This window comes from Apus apus, chromosome 3 (genome assembly GCF_020740795.1).
Source record: "Apus apus isolate bApuApu2 chromosome 3, bApuApu2.pri.cur, whole genome shotgun sequence".
Taxonomy (NCBI): Eukaryota; Metazoa; Chordata; class Aves; order Apodiformes; family Apodidae; genus Apus; species Apus apus.
The window spans coordinates 30,726,884-30,746,050 of record NC_067284.1 but is presented as its reverse complement, the minus strand read 5'-3'; the positions used below and the strand labels follow the sequence as shown (position 1 = coordinate 30,746,050).

Below are 19,167 nucleotides of genomic sequence, written 5' to 3'. Positions count from 1 at the left end.
GCATGCTAAAAACAGAGAAAAAAAAGAAAATAAAAGGGAAGAAGTGCCTGAAAAGTCTTACTGAAAAAACACAGCAAGAATGTTCCCTTTTCACTGTACAAAAATACGCCTGAAAATATATTAATTTTTAAAAAAGACTGAGGTCTGTTATGTATCAAAAATGTTTCAATACCTTTTTGTACTGAGGTCTAGGCTGTCTGGTATTCAATCAAGGAGGTATAAGGGAACAAGTTACAAAAAAAAAAAGTTGGCAAGTAGAAATCACATTTGTAAAACCATAAACAATTTGATCTGAAAAGTAAACTCTGATCTTAAGTCAGTTCAGTTATTTGTAAGCGTTTGTACAGTCTGTATTTTTTCAAGCTCCCTGCAGCTTTGTTAAGAATCGGATGCATAGAAGACATCAGTTTCTCCCTCCAAAAAAAGTTGCAATGGTCCCTTTCGGAAACAAAAAATAAAAAAAATCATAACAGTTCTTTAAGATCTCTCACGGGAAAAAAAATTAAAAATCCACAAACCCCCTTGAGTAACCGTTGTGCTGCCAAAAGACTTCTTTGCAGACCATCTTCCAGACTTCAATCAAGAGACCGACAAGCTTCAAACAGCGCCTTCTGTATCATTTTTTTCCCCAGTCCCATTTGCCTTTACTGTTGTTGTTGTGATCACCAAATGCAATAAAAAATAATAATAATAATTAAAAAAAATTAAAATCACAACTCCCGGGCTCGGAACTAACTTGGAGATTTAAAAAAAAAAAAAAAAAAAAAAAGACCTTTTTTTTTTAATCATCATCATCACCGGCGTGGCGTGGCTCCAGCTCCGCCGCTGCCTCGCCGCCCCCGCTCAGTACGTGAACACCAGGTCGGAGAAGTTCGCCTCCAGCCAGTCGCCCGCGATCATCTCGCTCAGCTCCGGGGTGCAGTAGTCGGGGAACTCGAAGTGGGAGCCGAGGCTGCCCTCGCTGAAGGAGTCCAGGTCCTTGTCCACCAGCGAAAGGGAGAGGTTGCCGGCGGCGGCGCCCGCCCCCAGCTCGGCGGCGGTGTGGCCGTGCTGGGAGAAGTTGAGGCTGAGGTCGAAGAGCAGGTCGTCCGCCTCCTCGCTGCCGGCCGACGAGGTGGAGATGGACCGGGAGGAGGCCGGGGAGAGGCCGGGCGGCTGCTGCGGCGGCGGCGGGCCCTGCTTGGTGATGTTCTTGAAGCTGTAGTAGAGTCTGCTGCCGCCGCCCGCCGCCGCGGCACCGCCCCGCACCTCCTCGTAGAGGCTCGCCCCCTCGGTGGACTCCGCCGAGGAGCTCAAGGTGGGACTGGCCGGCACTTTGGCCACGTTGTACCGCCGCAGCTGCTGCGGCCCCGGCTCCTCGTCCTCGTCTTCCTCCTCCGCCTCCTGCTTGATCCGCAGCTGCAGCTCGTCCTCATCGTCCTCCTCATCCTCCTCCTCGTCCATGAAGACGCACTTGACCGTCTTGCTGCTCACCTTCAGGGTGCCGAAGACGTACTCGTCCCCCGCATAGTCCCCGTGGTGGGCGGCTTTGGCTCCCGGCTTGGGGGGCGAGGAAGCGGAGGAGGCTTTCAGCTTGCTACACTTCTTGCTGGAGCTCTTGGCGCTTTTGCTACCGCCGCTGCTGCTGGTGGGTGCGTTTTTCTCCGGACTTTGGCTGGCATTGGGCTTGGCCGTCGGGTCCATTTTCGGCTTTTTTCTGGGCCGGTATTTGTAGTCGGGGTAATCGGCCATGTGCTTGAGCCGCAGCCTCTCCGCCTCCCGGATGAAAGGGATCTTCTCGCTGTCCTTCAGCATTTTCCATCGCTTGCCCAGGCGCTTGGAGATCTCAGCGTTGTGCATGTCCGGGGACTGCTCCATGATTTTTCTCCTCTCGATCTTAGACCACACCATGAATGCGTTCATCGGTCTCTTTATGTGCCCGGACGCCGTTTTGCACCAGTCCGGATCGCTCTCGTCCAAAGCCACCGGGCTGCAAGCCATGAACTCGCCCTCTTCTGTGTCCATCGCTTCCCGGGGCAGGTTGCTCTCCGTCTCCGTACTTTCCGCTTGCTGCACCATGGTGCGGCTCTCGCCGAAGCGCCGCTCTTTCCGCCGCGCCGCTCCCCTCCGAGCCAACAAAGCCGCTCCACCGCCCCCTCCCACCGCCGCACCTTGCCCCTGCTGCCAGCAGAGCCGAGCTCTCAGCCGCGCTGCAAGGCGGAGCCCGCGGGGGGGACCGGCGGGCGCTGCCCGCTGCTGCCCGCAGCCCCGGCGGCCGCCGCGGCCGGGCGGGCGGGCTGGGGCGCGGCTGGGCTGGTGCGCGCGCTCTGCCCCTGCCCCGGCCTCGCGCCGCCGCCGCCCCGCGCCGAGCCGCGCGCGCTTCCCCTTCTGCCAAACTTGCGGCTCCGCGCCCAACTGGTTATCAGCGCCTCATATGGGTGACATCACCGCGGCCGCCGGCCAATGGCGGCCCCCGGCCCCGCCCGCCGCCGCGCCCCCCGAGCCGCCTGCCCAACCCCGCCCCCCGCCCTGACACACCCCCCTGTGCGGGGGGCCGCGGGGGGAGGGGGTGCCGGCTCTGACTGGCTTATCCCGCCGCTCGGGAGGCGGTGGCTCCGCGGGGGGGCTTCGCCCGCTGGCCTGGGCTGCGGGCTGCCGCTGGGCGCGGAGCGGGACCAGGCGAGGCGTGGACGGCGCCGGCGACGACTCCCCCGTGGACCGCTACCCTCAGGGGGCGGCGGTGGGCGGCAGGGGGCGCTGGCGCTCTGCGACCGCCGCGGCGGCAGCGCGACGGCTTCTCGAGCGGGAGCGGGGCCGGGTGGTCGGTGCTCTCCCCGTCGCGCTCCCCGCGGGCTGGGCTCCGCCGCCTTCCTCTGCTCCTCCGCCGCGGGTGTACAGGGCGGCCCTCGGCGAGGGAGAGAGCCTTCCGCTCCGCGGTGGCGGCGGTCGGTGGCAGGGGTCCGCCCACGGCCGCCTGCCTCTCCGCAGCGGGGCTGGGATCGTGAACCCGCGGGGGAACGCGCCAGGCGCCTCGGCTCCCTGCCCTCGCGGGCCCCCCAGGGCTTGCCTCCTTGGCTTGTCGGTAGTGAACGTGGCTGCGGAGCCGCAGAGGAGGGCTTGGCGTTCTCCCGGGACGGGGGGATGCGGTTGCTTGCGGTTGCTTGCGGATGCTGATGGTGCCTCGGCGGCCCCGGCCTGTTGGGCTGCGGTGCCCGCTGCTCCTCAGGGCTGGGCCCCCACGGGAGGTCTGCCCGGGGCATGGGGGGGCTTCTGTCCCCCCCCAGGGAAGGCCTGGGCTGCTCGCAGGAGATTAGTTGAATGAGGGAGGTCATCACACCCACTTGAAGGCATTTCCCGCGTGGTGTACGCAAAGGACAAAGGCGATTTCCCCAAAGTAAGGGGTGAAAACTTGCAGTAAGGCATCTAACAGTGTTTGTTATTTTTTTGTTTGTTTGTTTTCCAGAAAGTATCCAGTTATTCAGCAATGTTGTGGTTATTGCAGAATGCCTGTAGCGGGTGCAGCTATTCTGGATGACACCATGTTTGTTTTCATCACAAAAATTATGAAATCTAAAGCCAACGGTGTACTCATCTGTGGTCATTTTGCTTTGCAAAATGCGTGCTGAAAATGAATTCACATACTGTTCTGTGGGTCCCTTTGTGTTTTCTAAGCTATCGTTTACAGTTATTAGCAAGACAAAAGTTTAATAAGTTATGTGATGGTTGCTGGCTGGATGCAGGCGTGGTGGCAGTGAGAAGGAAGAGCCTTGGCACGGCTTCTCCTGTCAGAGCACATCCTATGAACCGGTGCTAATGGGGCAGCAGGTCCCCTGGTACATCATCTAATTAGCACAGTGGTTCATTTTCCTCAGACCACAGCAAAATTACTGTTTGGATGATGTGACTATGATATCATAGGACTGCAGAGTGGCTAGTGCTGTTACAGGAACACAAAAAAACCTGAGTCATTCACCTCTTATAGCTTTATGGATATGTTAGAGCCATCAGGTCTCAGCTGCCCTTGTCAGGAGTCAGGAGGAGCCTGAATGAGTAGACAAGAGGCAGATACACAGTGTCATGGCACATCCCCTGCCTGACCCCAGCTGGGCGTACATAGTAAAGAGGAAAGAACGGGCAAAGCCTTAAGAAGGTTCAGTTATTTCACTGTAAAGATGGTCTTTTAAAAATACCGCTCTGCCTCTCCCATGCGCGCCCCCGGAAGGACTTTTTCCTCTAAGGCTTGTTGCCTTGTTACCTCTCTCTCCTTGTAATTGCAGCTGGTGGTACAAACTAGCCCCGTAATAATGGCCTTTGGGAGCCAGGAGGTAAAATGGAAAATTTGCGTGGCAGGATTCTCCACCTGTCATAAAAATGTTACAATTTTGAGAAGCCATATGAGGAGAGGCTGCAATGCCCTAGGGAGTGCCTCAGTTTGTGCTGCAGCTCTGGTCAGTATGTGGTCAGTCTCTCTGAGGAGCGCTGTTGGCAGGGCATTCCTTCCAAGAGGACAGTGAACTTGGCAGATTTTGCCTGTCCAGGTGAGGACTCATTCAGACTGAGCATGCTGTAGAGCTATCTGTGTGGTGAGGGTTTCATAACGGGTACAAGTATGTTTCTCATAATTATGGGTTCTCAGGAGATACATAGCCTGCCCCCAGGGAAGGCAGCTTTACTGCTGCTGGAACTGTTACTAAAATGATACCAGGATACCAAGTATCTTAGTTAATCCTGTTTATAAGGATTTTTCTGTAAATACTGGTATACAGATTATTTTTTTTAAATGGCCCCTGTGAGAAGTTCTGAGGTTTTTACTTGCATTTTGAATCCAGATAGAAATAGTGGTGTAGTTTTGAAAAATGAAACAGATCAAAATGTTTTAATTTGTCAGTGTTTCAACTTTTATGGGAGATTTTATTAAGTCATATAACTGCATAAAATTCAAGCTGATGACATGAAAGTTAAATGTTTTCTCAATTTCCTATGAAAGGAACAAAAAAAAAAAAAGATAAAATACCATTATTTTCTCAAGTCAGCATTTTTTCAAGAGCCATGAACTGTTTGGAAAAAAATTCAGTCAATTCCAATGGAAACGGTGTAATCAATATTGATAAGACTTTTATGGAAACCATATAATCAATATTTATAAGATATTTTGGTGATTAGAACTCCATCTGCTAGGATAACAGAATCTGACATTTAACACAGTAAGATCAGGAGAGATAATTTTAAATAAAGCTTTGGTGTAGATTGAAGCCACCATCATTAAAACAGACTTCATCTGGGATGTTTCTTCTTTTTCTGTGTCCCTGTGAAGAAGTGTTTTAATACTATGGGCATCACATAATATTTGTAAATCTCATTTTTCTGGTATATCTCATTTTCTGAAGTGTCTTGGCAGAGTTGCAATTTTCCCTCAAAGTGATCTTTTAAATATAAACAGCATTACTGTTTTCTCATGCTTGTTAGTGTTCTGTTCAGACTGGTTTTTGTTTCATTTTGAAGGATAGTGCTAGGAAGATAATAAAGCTGAAAACAGACTGATAAATGGTAGCCACACTGAAGAAAAAATATGTCTTAAGGATTTTGGAAATCTGATTAAAACGAGCACATTAGTAATTAGATATTTATGTTAATGTGAAATAATTTACTTTTCTAAAAGCAGTTCGATAATTGTGTGTGTGCTTGTGTGTATATTCCTATTAGAGTGCAGCAGTCAGAGCTAACAGCCCACTACTCTTTCTTTTGAAATTCAAATGAATAATCATTTTTCTATTATCTAGGTCAATAGAAGGCTGGGTTACCCCTGAAAGTGGGAGAAAACAGGTAAAACACTATTCACTAGAGAGTTTCATGCCTGTCCCCATGGATGGAGGCTGGTTTTGCAGGTCTGCATCTATGCTGGGCTTCCTAGTGCTCCAGTTTGTCAGGGATGTGTTATCCTGAGTGCAGTGCAGCATGAATATATAATACCAGTGAAAGCACTCAGGTGAGAAGCTGGTGTGAGTCCTCCAAAAGCCTGAAATGAGCCAGCGGAAGACACCACACAGGAATATAGGTCCTCTGAACACGGCCCTATGTGCTTACATCTGCCCCCATTGGTGCTTAAAAAGCTGAAGTGATCTGTCTTTATGAGGCTGAACTCTATGCTCTTCTTGCAAGTTTTTGCAAGTTTGCTACCAAACAAGAAGTTGATATGGGCAAAAAAAAATGTTGCTGAAGAAACAGTGTATTAGAAAAAGTGGAGGATATTCCCTCTCCTTACAGTGCTTGCTCTCTGTGTTAGATACAGATAAACTGAAAGCCAAGATTTTTATTGTGCTAACTTTGAACAGAAGTAGTATGATGAGCGCAGTTTTCTCTCAGTTATTTATTTCATGCCTGTTCTGAATTGTGCTGCAGATTTTTGTCTGGAGAGTCCAAAATTACTTTGCATGAGGAATGTGTGGGAAAACTGGAGTTACGCACCTTCTGCAAGATGTGGGAAGTGCTTTCAGTCACAAGCTGTAGATTTAAAATGGAGGAAGAAAGAATTACAGTGACAAGAGAGTTTTGTCTTAACAGTAAACATATGATGAATTCTGAATGGAGGGGTCACACCTGAGGTTAGATCACAGACACATTTCCTAGGGTTCTTTTCTGGAATAAACATAAATTCCTTACAGTCATGGGAAAAAAAAAAACAAAACAAAACTAACTAAGCTGTGGTCTTAGCTTGTGTTAGCTGACACGGGGTACAATAGTGAAAAGGCACACCGGCTGTGTTTTTTATGGTTTGGTGAATTTTCCTGTCCCTAGAGTTTTTATCTTAAGCCACTGATTCACATGAGAAATTTAACATCCTTGTCATCGCTAGGAAGATGACATCCTCTCCTGTCTTTTCAGCTGCTCTACAGTAGCTGCTGCACACGCTTGGGGTTGAGATGGTGTAAGACTCTGGTTTCCACAAAGCCTTGGTTTTGAAAATAAAAGTATGTAGATGCCCAGAGGTGACATGTGTAACAACTGAATTTCCATGTGAGAGGTGAAGTGCACTCATTTAACTGAAACAGAGTAATCATTTCAGAGGATCAACTAATTTAGTAAAAATCTAGAAAAACTATATTTACATCCAATTTGAAACTAAATGTAGATAAAGGTATTAAAATGTATTTAACCTTGATTTTGTGTACTGAAATACTTATTTTGCCAAAAGGGTGTGGCTCAGCTACAGCTATGGTGAGGGCAGTGTAAGGCGGGTTGCTGGCTGGCCAGCACAGGGTATAGCCTCTTCTTAGGTGGTGTGGCTCCTCTGCTGCCACAGAGGTTGCTGCAAGGGTCCAGCTGGAGCCCAGAGAAGCTGTCAGTGGGAGCAGGAGCAGTTCCTCCTACCTTACCTCCTGCCAGAGCAGAATATTCAACTTACTCCTTGGCTGATGCAGAACTCACTGTTTGTAGACGTGATCAGAGAAGACATCTTGGGACAAAGAGTTAGGGTGCATTGGTGAAACAATCCAGAAGTTTAAAATATAGCACTAAGCAATCTTATTCTTGCCGCACATGTTGTGTGCAAGGTGTGTGGCTGGGGTCAACTCAGTGTGTACAAGACTGGCATCCTGGAGTGAGTTGTTGCTCCACCACTAAAATGTTGTTGAGTGACAGTGCTGTCTCATTGGGGCAATAGGGGTGGGTCATTTCCTCTCAGCCCCAATCTACTGATCTTAGGGAGAAACTTTGATACCAAGGTGTGTCAGTTACTGTTTGTCTTCATATCATCCTGATTACAAAATTCAACCTATTAAAAATTTAAAATATGTTCTTTGGGCATCGTGTACACTGCAAGGCCATTATATACTCCAAGAAACAGCATAAAAAGATGACACTGGGATTTTCCATGTGCACTGCAACCCCTTTAGAATTTTGGTTTTCAAGAAAAAAAAATCCTTTTTTCCCTTCCTAGTTGTGAGACTAAAAGCCAGCTCAGCAAGTCAGACAGGGTCCTTTCCATCTTACAGCTCATTATTGTACTAGTAGTTCTGTTTGGAAGAAAACTTCCTCAGCCACTTGTGTGTAACCCTATTGATTTGAATGTCTGCCCCCAGCAACACCTGTGCAAATTCACGGATGGCACTGGGATTGCACAGATGCCATGGAGGGCATATTCTGGCATACAGGATATTACTGGTGGTGATGCATGAGATGGAATGGATCCAGGACTCAGGCTGAGTTTGTGCAGCTGGCAGTTAGAAATCTACTTGCAAACTGAGCTCATTGGGTAGGAAAATCAGTGTGATAATGAATCCAAAGCCCCCAGTGCCATTTTTACCAAATTGCTTTTTAGGGCAGGAGAACAATTTAGAAGAGCTGTGTCTCTTATAAAAGTGTCTGAAAATTGTACTTGGGAAGAAGTGAAGGGAACCCCAGAAGGGATCGTATTGCAGTTATTTGATATCAGAAATTACTGTTACCAAGCTTGTTTAAAAATAAATGTTTACCTGTTTTTACTGAAAATTCAAAATATGTAAATTCAGTGTGTGAATTTAACAACAACAACAAAAAAGCTTAATTTTAATTAAATATTCAGTGGCCGGTTACAAGAAATAAAAAATAAAACAATTATTTTTAGCAAGTTTTATTTGGATTTATATGAAATCTTCTTCAAAAAGAAAATAATTAAAAGTTATTGTTTATTCATAATACTATACAATTGTATTGTTGGCCTGTAGACACTGAAATCCACAGTGTTTCAGCAGGTCTCTTAGGAAAAAGTGTTGTACCTTTGTACCAATTATGGACCATCTCTGGTTAAATTGCAGAGCCAGTTTGCTTTACTTAATATGGGTAATTTGATGTTGTAAAGTATTTGTCAGCACGCTAGGGCAGTCTCTCAGGGCTTCACCTCACACAGGTTTCACTGTATAGTATTTTACAGTCATGTGCATGAGTTAACCTGCTTAGGTGGTGACTATGACTTCTATAGGATTTGTTACATTATGTGTTTAATGTATGCTAAGTTTGTAAAGATTTTCTTTATAAAGTCTAGAATGATAATAAAACTATGATAATCATAGTTATTGCATTGGATTTTCTTATTATTGTTGAGGGCTGGAAGTCTATTCAGTCCAACAAGCTTCTTATAATGTGAGAATTTAGCAAGGACATGACAAAAATGCATAACAGAAAGGTATAGCATTAGACATCACACTAATATGGGTGTTAGAGATATAAAGTGTGATCACAGTTGAATAGATGCAGACACACAGATTTAGCATTTACTTTTTCCTCCCTCCCAAAGAACAGTGGAGGGCTGCAGCTGGCCTCACCCTCACCACCAAATTACCTTTGAATCTATAAAACAGATGCCTGTACCTTGAAGGATGCAGCAACATGACCTGTGGAAAAGACACTTGCCAAGTTTCATGTCCCACATGCTGCCCTGATCAGGATCTGCTTCTCAGCTGCCCTTTGTATATACTATTCTGTAGCAAGTGAAAAGTCACTCTGCAGTGTATGCCTGAAAGATTTTCAATTTCCAGGACTCACACTGTGATCAGGTTTCTGCAAAATTCTACAGGAGTTTTACTAAGAAGGGCTTTGCCCTAAATTCCACCCAGTCCCATGTAATTTCTTAACCACAAAAGTGAAGATGCTCAAGGCCATGGCCATAGTGTGACCTGTCCTATCAGATCAGCCCAGAGTCAGCACCAGGCAACATCTCAGAAGCTGGTTTAGCCACGTTTTCTCACCTGCAAGCTGTGAAAGTGTTGTGGGTGATGTCTGGAGCCCAAGCTGATGAGCTCAGTGGTGTGCCTGCTGGCATTCTGTGAGGTGATCTCCTGCCTAGACAGCTGTGAGGCTTTATAGCATCAGCAGGAACTACCTGGTGCATCAAGTCAGTGCATGCACCAGGCCCCCAGCTGTCTTCCCATCCAACCTACCTCTGCTTGCTTCTGGCAGAGCTTGGCTTGGACAAGCTGGGGGTGTGGGCATCTTAGGCTGCCTTGGCTTCTCCCTCCAGGCAGATTTTCCTTGCTGGCAGTCCTGAGCTTGGGCTTGCACTGGCAAAATCTGTGCAGGAGAAGTGCAATGGCTGTACAGTGGAAATGGAAACTAGAGCTTCATTACTGAACAAAGAAGAAAACCACGTAATATTTGTATTGCTTGTGTATATTTGGAAAAAAAAAAATGTTACATGAAGATCTTTATAAAGCTCTTTATGTCCTTGTTTTGTTACGCCCATGTAAATCTTTCTATTACCATTGTTTCAAAAATAAATAAATATAACAAATGTTTCATTGCCTATTTTTTTTCCAAATGGAAAACAAACAAAACAACCTCCTAGTAATAAATAATATCAGCAGTCACAAGAAATTGTGCAGTAGCTGAACAATGAAGGCGCATAGAAATGCTGTTTTATTCCTACACAAAGCCCCACTGAAATCACAGGAATGAATTAAATATGCTGTGTGTGACTGAGACTCTGGGAAAGCAACAGTTCAGTTAATATTGGTTTTATTTTTCCATTCTTATTAATTTGTTGTAAATTTAAATAATAAACTTAAAATAAAAACCACTACAGAACTGCAAATGCCTATACATATGAAAGTAAAATACAAATTCCTGTGAAAATCACCTTGTGTTCCTAAAACAATATAAAAAAAAAATTACTAAGTATTCACCAAAAATAGCTAAATGCAGAAAACCAGCATATAATTCTCCCTAATAACCTTTGCTTTGTAGTAAAAATGAGTAACAATTCCTTCTTCTATGGACTATTTTGTATTTATGAAATACATCAGGAGGTTAACCAGGTCTATGCAAAACCCTGACTGTACCCATCATTTAATGATGGTAAAGACCACACTAATTTGGAAAAGGTCATTCACGTTAAAGCAAAAGCCCAAACTGCCTACCTTCCCTCCCTCCTTCCCTTAGCAAACTGTACACTGTTAGTATTAACACCAAGATATTCAATAATGTTAGAGGCTTTAAGGTTTCCAGATGCTTTGTTACACAATGATGAAAATATAACACTTCTAACTTCATCAAATCAGGCATTTTATTACAGCATCCTGCAAGTATAGAAAACTGATTATCTTGTGTCAGCATGGCCTGAATCCAGTTCTTGCACGCAAAACATGGTTACTAATGAACTTTATAACTCAACTGAGAGCTGTTCTTAAGTTTTCAGTTTTACCACACTAGGAATTGTAAGTCAGAGCAGCAAATAGAAAGTTTTATTAAAGCTTGTCATATAGTTTGTTGACAAAGTGTTCAATCATTAATAAACCAGAAATTAGTTATTAATTGTACTTGCAATTTGCACAGCAGTTGATGTCTCATAACAAGATGAAGTGTGAGGTACGGAATTGTTACCAGGAATTTAAAGAAAGGAGCTGCAGTATTTGGGTTCTCCCTGCACCATAAGTACTGGTCAGAAAAGTATGGTACAGGGAACTAGGAACCTCTTCCTCATTTCTGTTCTCTCCTTTACTTGGAAGGGCCTGTTTTATTTGTCTGGCTGTGTGACCTAGAGGAATATCTGTGCTGTCAGCTAAATAGTTCATGAAGGAAACAATTTTTTTAAGCACAGACTTGCCCCAGATCCTGAGTGCATGCCCCAAACCTTCCTTTATGTATAAACTTAGTTCAGTATGTTCCTCAACTTACAGGGTAGATTGTCTATAAAGAATCATGCCTTTCAAGAATAAGATTATCAGGGCTCTGCTCAGCCCCTTCTACGTACCTTTTCATCTTTTTTCTTCTTCCTTTTCCAAACTTCAAGAGAAGAAAGAGAGTAGCTGCCCAGCTACACACAAATTCAGGGTGCTCTCCATGCCTTTCATTTGGCACTTTAGCCATAAATAAACCAAAGCAGGCAAAGACCTGAGTCAGTGCTAAGATAATTTATCCAAGGCTACACAATGAGCCTGGCAGAACGGGAATAGCCCTGAATCCTTCCTATTACAGTCTTGTGGACTCTTTACCACACAGTCTTGAGACTAAATGAGTAAGTACGCTGAGAAGTCACCTTTGAAAAGACAGCTTGTACAATGCCATTGCTCCTATTTTGGGACAGGATAAAGATCCAAACTGGAGCCAACCCAAGAAGCAAGATATATGAAATGGAAGTATGGTGAGGATTTTTTTGCATCTTAACAATTTTCTCTTGAAAAAGATAATTATTTGGGAGAACCCTCTGTCTCTATTCTCAAGCAGAAAAAAAATATATTGTTATGTTGTTCCATTTCTGTGTTATTGTAATGTATTTTAGTGACTGTATGCACTTCTGATTATTCAGAATCACTTCACAGAGAGACTGAATTTACATTTTATCTAGACACTAGTCTTACCCAGGAAGATCTTTTTCATTTCAGTGCTAGTTTGAAAAATCCATTATTTGGTGTTCATCATATGCAGGTTTTCATTTCCAGCAAGATTGCTGCAGCTGAAGAAATACAGGCAAACTCAATAGCTTCACTAAGTATGTGTTTTCTTGCAATATAGAAATAGCCATTTGAGTTTCCCCGAGCATTAAGCTTGGAAAATGTGGGCCCAATTCTGGAAAACACAGTTTATTTTCAGAGAGCCATTTGCCATTCTCACTTGCAATCTGCCACTTTCCTACCTAGGTCCCTCTTGGCTTTCAGAATGGCTAATGTTAGTTCCCCTAAGAAAATAAAGTAATTTTGTATTTAGATTGTATCTAAATCTGGGATTATGAATCAACTGCAAGAATCAACTGCTTCTGTAGTTTTCACTCAATGGAATCTCAGTGATGCAATGCCAACATAACTGTTGCTTTGCTAACGTTAATCCTTGTCAGGTCCTACTACTAACTCAAGAGTTTAAGTTGTTTCAAACACAAAATTTTCTACCTGTAAGAAAGTTTAGCATTAGAGAGTTCCAGTAGCCATGTGGGAACACCAGCCTGAATCACACTGTTAAACCATCTTGTCCAAGTCAGGTTAAGCTGATGTTTCACTGTCTCTCTATGGAGCTCAAAATATTTATCTGTGACCTGCTGCCTCAGTCTGATTCAGAGTTTGGGTAGTTCCTAACACAGTGATGCTGTGGTCCAATTCAAGGGTCTCGTGTTGTTCCCAGAAGGCAAATACTTGTAGTCATGCTGTTTTTTGAAAGATTACCCAGACAAAATTGCAACTGCTTGTTGAAACACTGCTTGTGAAAAATATTATGAAAGATTCTGATTTAGAAATGTCAACATGAGAGAGAGCATAGATAATTCAATATGAAACTAAGTTATATAACTGTCTATCAACTGTTCTATTTGAAACAGACCTTTAAATTAAATCAACAAGAAGTGTGAATTTTAAGTTTGTTCAAAAAAATTTTTTTTTTAATTGAGATTTTCTAATTTGTAACAGTGATTTCTCACTGTTATTTAAAGTTAGGCTTTTCAAGTAATATTATGATTTTGACAAACAATCACATTTCTGGATTTTGCTTTAAGAAGAAAATGTCAATAATTTGCATTACAAAATACTAATTGGTAACAAATTGTACAACACTCCAGCTCATTTTGGAAACCACACCAATGTTACTAGTAAGTATTTTAATGACGAACTAAGGAGGAAAGAGAAGGTAGGTAATCAGGACCTGAAGCAAATGGCAAAGGGAGGAGAAAAGGTGCAACTTGGAAAGAGAGAGGGAAGTGCAGTGATTGAAATGTTCAGAAACAGAAGTTAATTGTCATATTCCACCGTGATTCTGTGAAATCACTAATTTTTTATAAGAAGACACTGAGCAGATAAATCACCTTGATAATATTTACTGTATATAGATTGTTGTTTCTGATCATTGTGCCAAGCTTCCTGTTAGCATCAACAAGGTGACTGATGTAGACTTCAGGAAACACGAGAAGCACACAGATAGCTGGGCCATATGCTGTAATTCCTGGGGGAATGCCATCCTCTTTTCATATTGAGTTTGGCATTTAAAGGCTGGAAACCAGAGGGAGGAAAAAACTGAAGCAAAGCAATAGCAGTGAGCTGCCATAAGCTGATCCTGGCTGACCTCTCCTCTCAATACAAAAGCTTTCTTAACCATAATGTAAAAAACCATACAACAACAAACAAACCAAACCCAAAACTTGTTAAAAATATGTGCTACTCATACAGGGTCTGAGCCAGAGTTACTTTCTCCTTTGGAAGGCAATGGCAAAAAGAAGTGTTTCACAGCATTTCACTTCAATGTTTTCCTCAAGCTTAATCTGGCAGTGAAATGCTTAAGCAAATAGTTACAAGAAAGTGAGTTCTTAGGGCAGCTCCAATGTCACCCACATGCACAAGATAAGGTTAACAACTGCTCTCTCCGTTTTCAAATGAAGACATTCTGCAGCTCAAATGTGAAGTTGAATTGTGAAAGCTTGAGCACGGGCTGTAAGTATTTTTATGTATGCAAAGGCAATGTACAGTCTTGAAATGCATGTCTTTCTAGTGACTTCACCCCCCAAAAAAAACCCAAAAACCATCAAAAATGAGTCCCTTCTATGCTTCCTTTCCTTCTGCTTTTCCTGGTTGTGGGCACTTGCTGACAAGGACTGAAATCTATCTCTCCCTCTTTCCAGAAATTCCCCCTTGGTTCTCTCTATTCTTGACAACAACAGTACAGAAGAGTGCAGCTTTAAAACAAAATTTTCTACAGTGTGTCATGTTGTTGCTGAAATTTAATGATATTCAGGGCTAGGAGAAAAGAGCAGCTGCCCTCCAGGTGGTGTGCCATAAATGCTCCCAGAACTCAGCAGGAAGCTGTATAAGTTCAATTCAGTGAAGCAAATTCAATCATTTGCCCCTTTGTAAATGGAGCATAAGAAAAAAGAAAAAAAAAAAGGAAAAAAAAACGAGGAAGAAAGAAGAAAATCTATTTCTTTGAAGTATCCTACCTCAACAACTACTCATACCTAAAACCTCACAAACACGTGTTTTTGCTGGCATTGCTTATATTTCAGATAAGCTTTACAGGATCTTCAAGCAGCAATTTTACTTCAGAATGCTATGGAAAAGGTATAAGAAATTCCCATAAATATCCAATATTTGTTTCACACCATACTCAACAATATAGGATGCTATAAGGTTAAGAAGTTGTCTTTGTAATGCTTTTTTATAAACATTAAACAGCTTTTCTAAGGAATTAACTTTTCATGACAAACCTAATTAGTACAGCATTATTTGATTAAGTATGATCACTGTTGTGGATTTTCAGTTGAGGTTATTATTATTTTGTTATAGACTCTACTTACAATTTAGAAGTACAGTAGAAATCTTTTGAGCTACAGCTTCTTTTAATATTAATTATTGTGTTAGTGCCTAAGATTCACAATTATCTTTCACAGCCACTGTCACAATTTAAAAGTGGCTTTGTTAATATGTTATTCAAAATGACATGCAACCATCTTGTTACAGTAGTCTGCCTGGACTATTTACTCTGCCTAAGTGAATGACAATATTTTACCTTTAAATATTTTTCAGGTTTGAACTTCACCTTGTAAACAACATGAAAGTGAATGTTCTTCCCCTAATTTGCTGAATGTTTGGCCCATCTGCTTTTACCTTAAACAGGTATGAAATATATTAGAAAGTGATAAGAGACATCATTTGTCCTCATGCAACTAAATAACCAAAAAAATAAACAGCTGGACTTGAAAATAAGAATTTGGCAATGATTGATACATTTTCTCTTGTGGCACTTTGACAGGAAAAATAACAGAGCTGGAAAACTTCTGAATTTCACTGTGCATTTTCTATTAGTAATGTTTTAGAAAGGCTTTCAAATTCACCAAAGGTATATATGGAGAGGAAGCATCTGGATTAACCTCATATCAAATTAATGATCCACTTTCAAAGAGTGCTTTTAGGAAGGAAGAAGGCAGCCTGCTTTCATATCATGAAAGGCTATTCAAGGTCTCAAAACCTGGTTTTGGTATTTTTTGAGTGATACTGCATTAAATGGCAAACCACAAAATCTGTACTCCAGTTTTTGAAATTTTGTTTTCCTCATGAACTATTATGCTGCCAAAAACTCTACTTTTATAAGGTGCCCAAGTATGAATTTATAAAACAATAAAATTTCTAAGGAAGCCATAAATGCCTAAGGGTACAAAATGATTGTTATTCACAAAAGTATGTATACTAGAGTATGTATTTAACCAACACACTCACTTTACCAAATCAATAGTCTTTTATTTTCACAGGCCTTCTTTTTCCACGCTGCGCTATTTTGCAGTAACATTAACTCTGTGAGCCAAATGACCAGACTACACATTCATCCTATGACAGGTTATATGCAGACTGCCAAATTACTCGCTGAGCTCCTGTTCTCCTTCTGGAGGACCAGGCTCATCCAGTGTACCCAGACTGAGAAACCAGCAACCCTGGCAAGGTAGGAGGATGGAGTGACTGGTTCAGACTGAGCTTCCCATTACCACTGTCTCAAGCCAAGTGCCTTAGTAATCCATGTCCCTGTTCAGTTGGAATCTCAAAGACGGTACAAGATGACAGCATTGGGAGCTCTGACTTACTTGTGTGGACTAGAGCATGCATGTGTGGAGAAGTCCAGGGTCCCATCCTGCATGATGACAGGGATGCTGCAGTAAAGAGATATTGCAGACTAGGACACTTTCATTAACTTTCTTTCAGTAACACTCACCTGGGGTGGTAATAAATTTACTTCACTTGATAGAGAGAATATTTCAACCCTTGTTGAAATATCTGAATTTCCTTGCCTTTTTTTTTTTTTTTTTTTTTTTGTCCCCAGTTTGTTTCCTGTTAGTGTGGTGAGAACATAGGAGCTTACACTATTTTTGTAGGTGTTTGTTAGGGATTTCCTGTTACAAAACACACAGAAAAATGCCAACTAGTGGGAAAGCTGTCCAGTATAAAATAGCTTCTGTAGCTTCTGGACCATAATGTTTCCCTGACCTCTGATGATTGTAAAACAGCCCTATTTCTCCGCATAATATTTCTGAGGCTGTAATAGAAATCACAAGTTTTCAAAATCAAGTGGAAAATATTTCTCCAGTTTGCTTAGAACACTAAAAACAACTGCTTGAGCATTAAAGCTATGAACTGATAACTTTGATACAAAATTTACAATTGTTGGACCAAACACTTTTCTCTTACAAATTGTTTTCTTAGAAGATGAACAGCACTTACATGGAGCAGGAATAAATATTTGATATGATCTGTACCTCCATGCCTATGAAATTGAAAAGCTATGATAATCCCCACTGAAAAAATACTGCTGTTTATTATCTGCTCCCCTAAATTTCCCATCTTTATTGCATAGAATTTGTAGAAATAACTCGTTTGAGTCTTCCCCTAGTAGGAAGAGGAAGAAGGCAGAACAGTTTAACATAATAAGCAATGTAGTCTGAATACAAAGATGTGAGCTGTGGCTGTGTCTATGGCTCTCTATGTAGCAACATTCACTTCTGTGGAACAATCCCTAATTTAAACCATTTTTTCAGTAAAATTAATTGCTTTGAGTGTTTTGAAGTTTGTTGTTCGGGTTTTTTTCTGTGTTATCTAGGAAAGCATATGCTCAAAATAAGGATAGACCCTGCTAGAGTTATGTGAAAGTAACTGTCTTTTGAAAAGTGTTTTAAAACTCTTAAAGTTAAGCATAAAAAGTAGAATTGGTCAAGCAATATTATTTTCAGAACCAAAAATGCATGAATCTTAACTTTTGAAGAATCTGTGATTCAGGCAGGAAACATTGCCCTTATCTGCAATTTTTTAGTATTTGCTAACTTTTTTTTTTTTACTTATATGGCATTCCTTACTGAATCACACACTGCTCAGACTCTCCAGGATGGTTAACTGATCTTTTTTAGCACTCCTTGACTGTATAACTAAAGCTGCAATTGGACTTCTGTGGGTTAAGTACACTGCATTAATTAATTAATACATGTATTTATTTTTGTGAGGCAACTCTGCATTGTTTAGTAGCCTTTAAAAGAAAGGGCTTATTTTTCCATTCCTCCACCCCCCCAAATAAATAAAAGAAAAAGACTCATTCTGCTAGACCCAACATTGGTGCAGGATATGGAGACTGTGTGAAAAGCAAGGGACTGTTTATATCACACCTTTACAAGCAGCTCTTTAAACCAGTGTGCAGAGCTAAGTGCTCCTGTCTCTTTCGACCTTCAGCACCCTGGCTGACTAGCTCAGCCTTATCGTCAATCAGAGTGCCTGACCCTCCACATCCTGATGGGTCACAGGTATTTCCTTCCACTAGGGGCCTGAAGGGTGCTTCTAATTCCAGTAGCTAAACCACATTTTTTCCGTGATGGATTTCAGCAGTGAAGTTGTAATGATATAGCTTGACTTGGTGTTGTTTTTCTTTTTTCATATCAGTCTGTTTTTTTATTTTTCACTGATTTGTTGTTATTTGGCAGTCTAAAGAGAATTATTAAGTCTCTCATATTTTATGTTTTTACTGCAAATGTTTTCCTGTTTTGCCGACTATGTATTAAAAGGCTGCATGAAGCCAAGTATATTTTATTGTAAATAATATTTCTGAATAATTGATATGTTGAAAGCACGTCACCTGAAAGAAAAAATTCTAAGCAAAGAAGAGTCATATTGTTTATCTGAAATAATCAAATTTTGATGTAACTTTTTCGATTTTATCTGTTGGTTTTAGAAATTATTCTTCTATCTGGCTACATTTGCTGATATTCTTTTCCTGAGGGTCAGGTCAATCAGACTACAGATCCTGCACTTTTTGGATTCCAGTGTCAAGACAAATCATAAACCGAGAAAAATCTCATTGCATTTGGGAAATGAGCATTGCAGGAGATATGATTGCCTTTTGCACCATTTTTATTATATAATCCATTGCATCCATTGTTGCACCTAGCAAATCAAAATGCCATTAAATGACATTTTAATATATTCTCTTTACACATTTTTTATAAAATTGAATTTACTGAGCATGGTCCATATAGTAGGCTGAGAGGGCAGTAGTAAGAGAAAATGAAATGTTAGTCCCTGGGAAATCTGTGGCAAAGATTCAGTTACACAAACAGCAGCTCATGCAGGAACAGGAGAAGAGAAAACGTGATCATGGTAGCTATCATCTCATGAGATCTCTGTAGATGCATGCTGCTCTCATGAGACCACACAATGACTAAGGACTTCTTGGTCTCAAATTTGAGCAGATGATGAAAGCCCTGCTTCTCTAACATCA

General features: G+C 42.1%; 1 protein-coding gene across 1 annotated transcript; it reads right to left on the bottom strand.

Moving 5' to 3' along the window:
* Positions 1 to 818: 818 nt before the first annotated feature.
* SOX11 (SRY-box transcription factor 11) lies at positions 819 to 2,392 on the bottom strand. The gene has a single exon (XM_051614502.1). It carries the CDS (start codon positions 2,056 to 2,058, stop codon positions 844 to 846), a length of 1,215 nt encoding a protein of 404 aa, XP_051470462.1. The 5' UTR covers positions 2,059 to 2,392; the 3' UTR covers positions 819 to 843.
* Between the last annotated feature and the right edge of the window lie 16,775 nt (positions 2,393 to 19,167).

Bases quoted from the DNA above. Each gene is read 5' to 3' on its own strand.
- SOX11 (XM_051614502.1), bottom strand. From the start codon at position 2,058: ATGGTGCAGCAAGCGGAAAGTACGGAGACGGAGAGCAACCTGCCCCGG.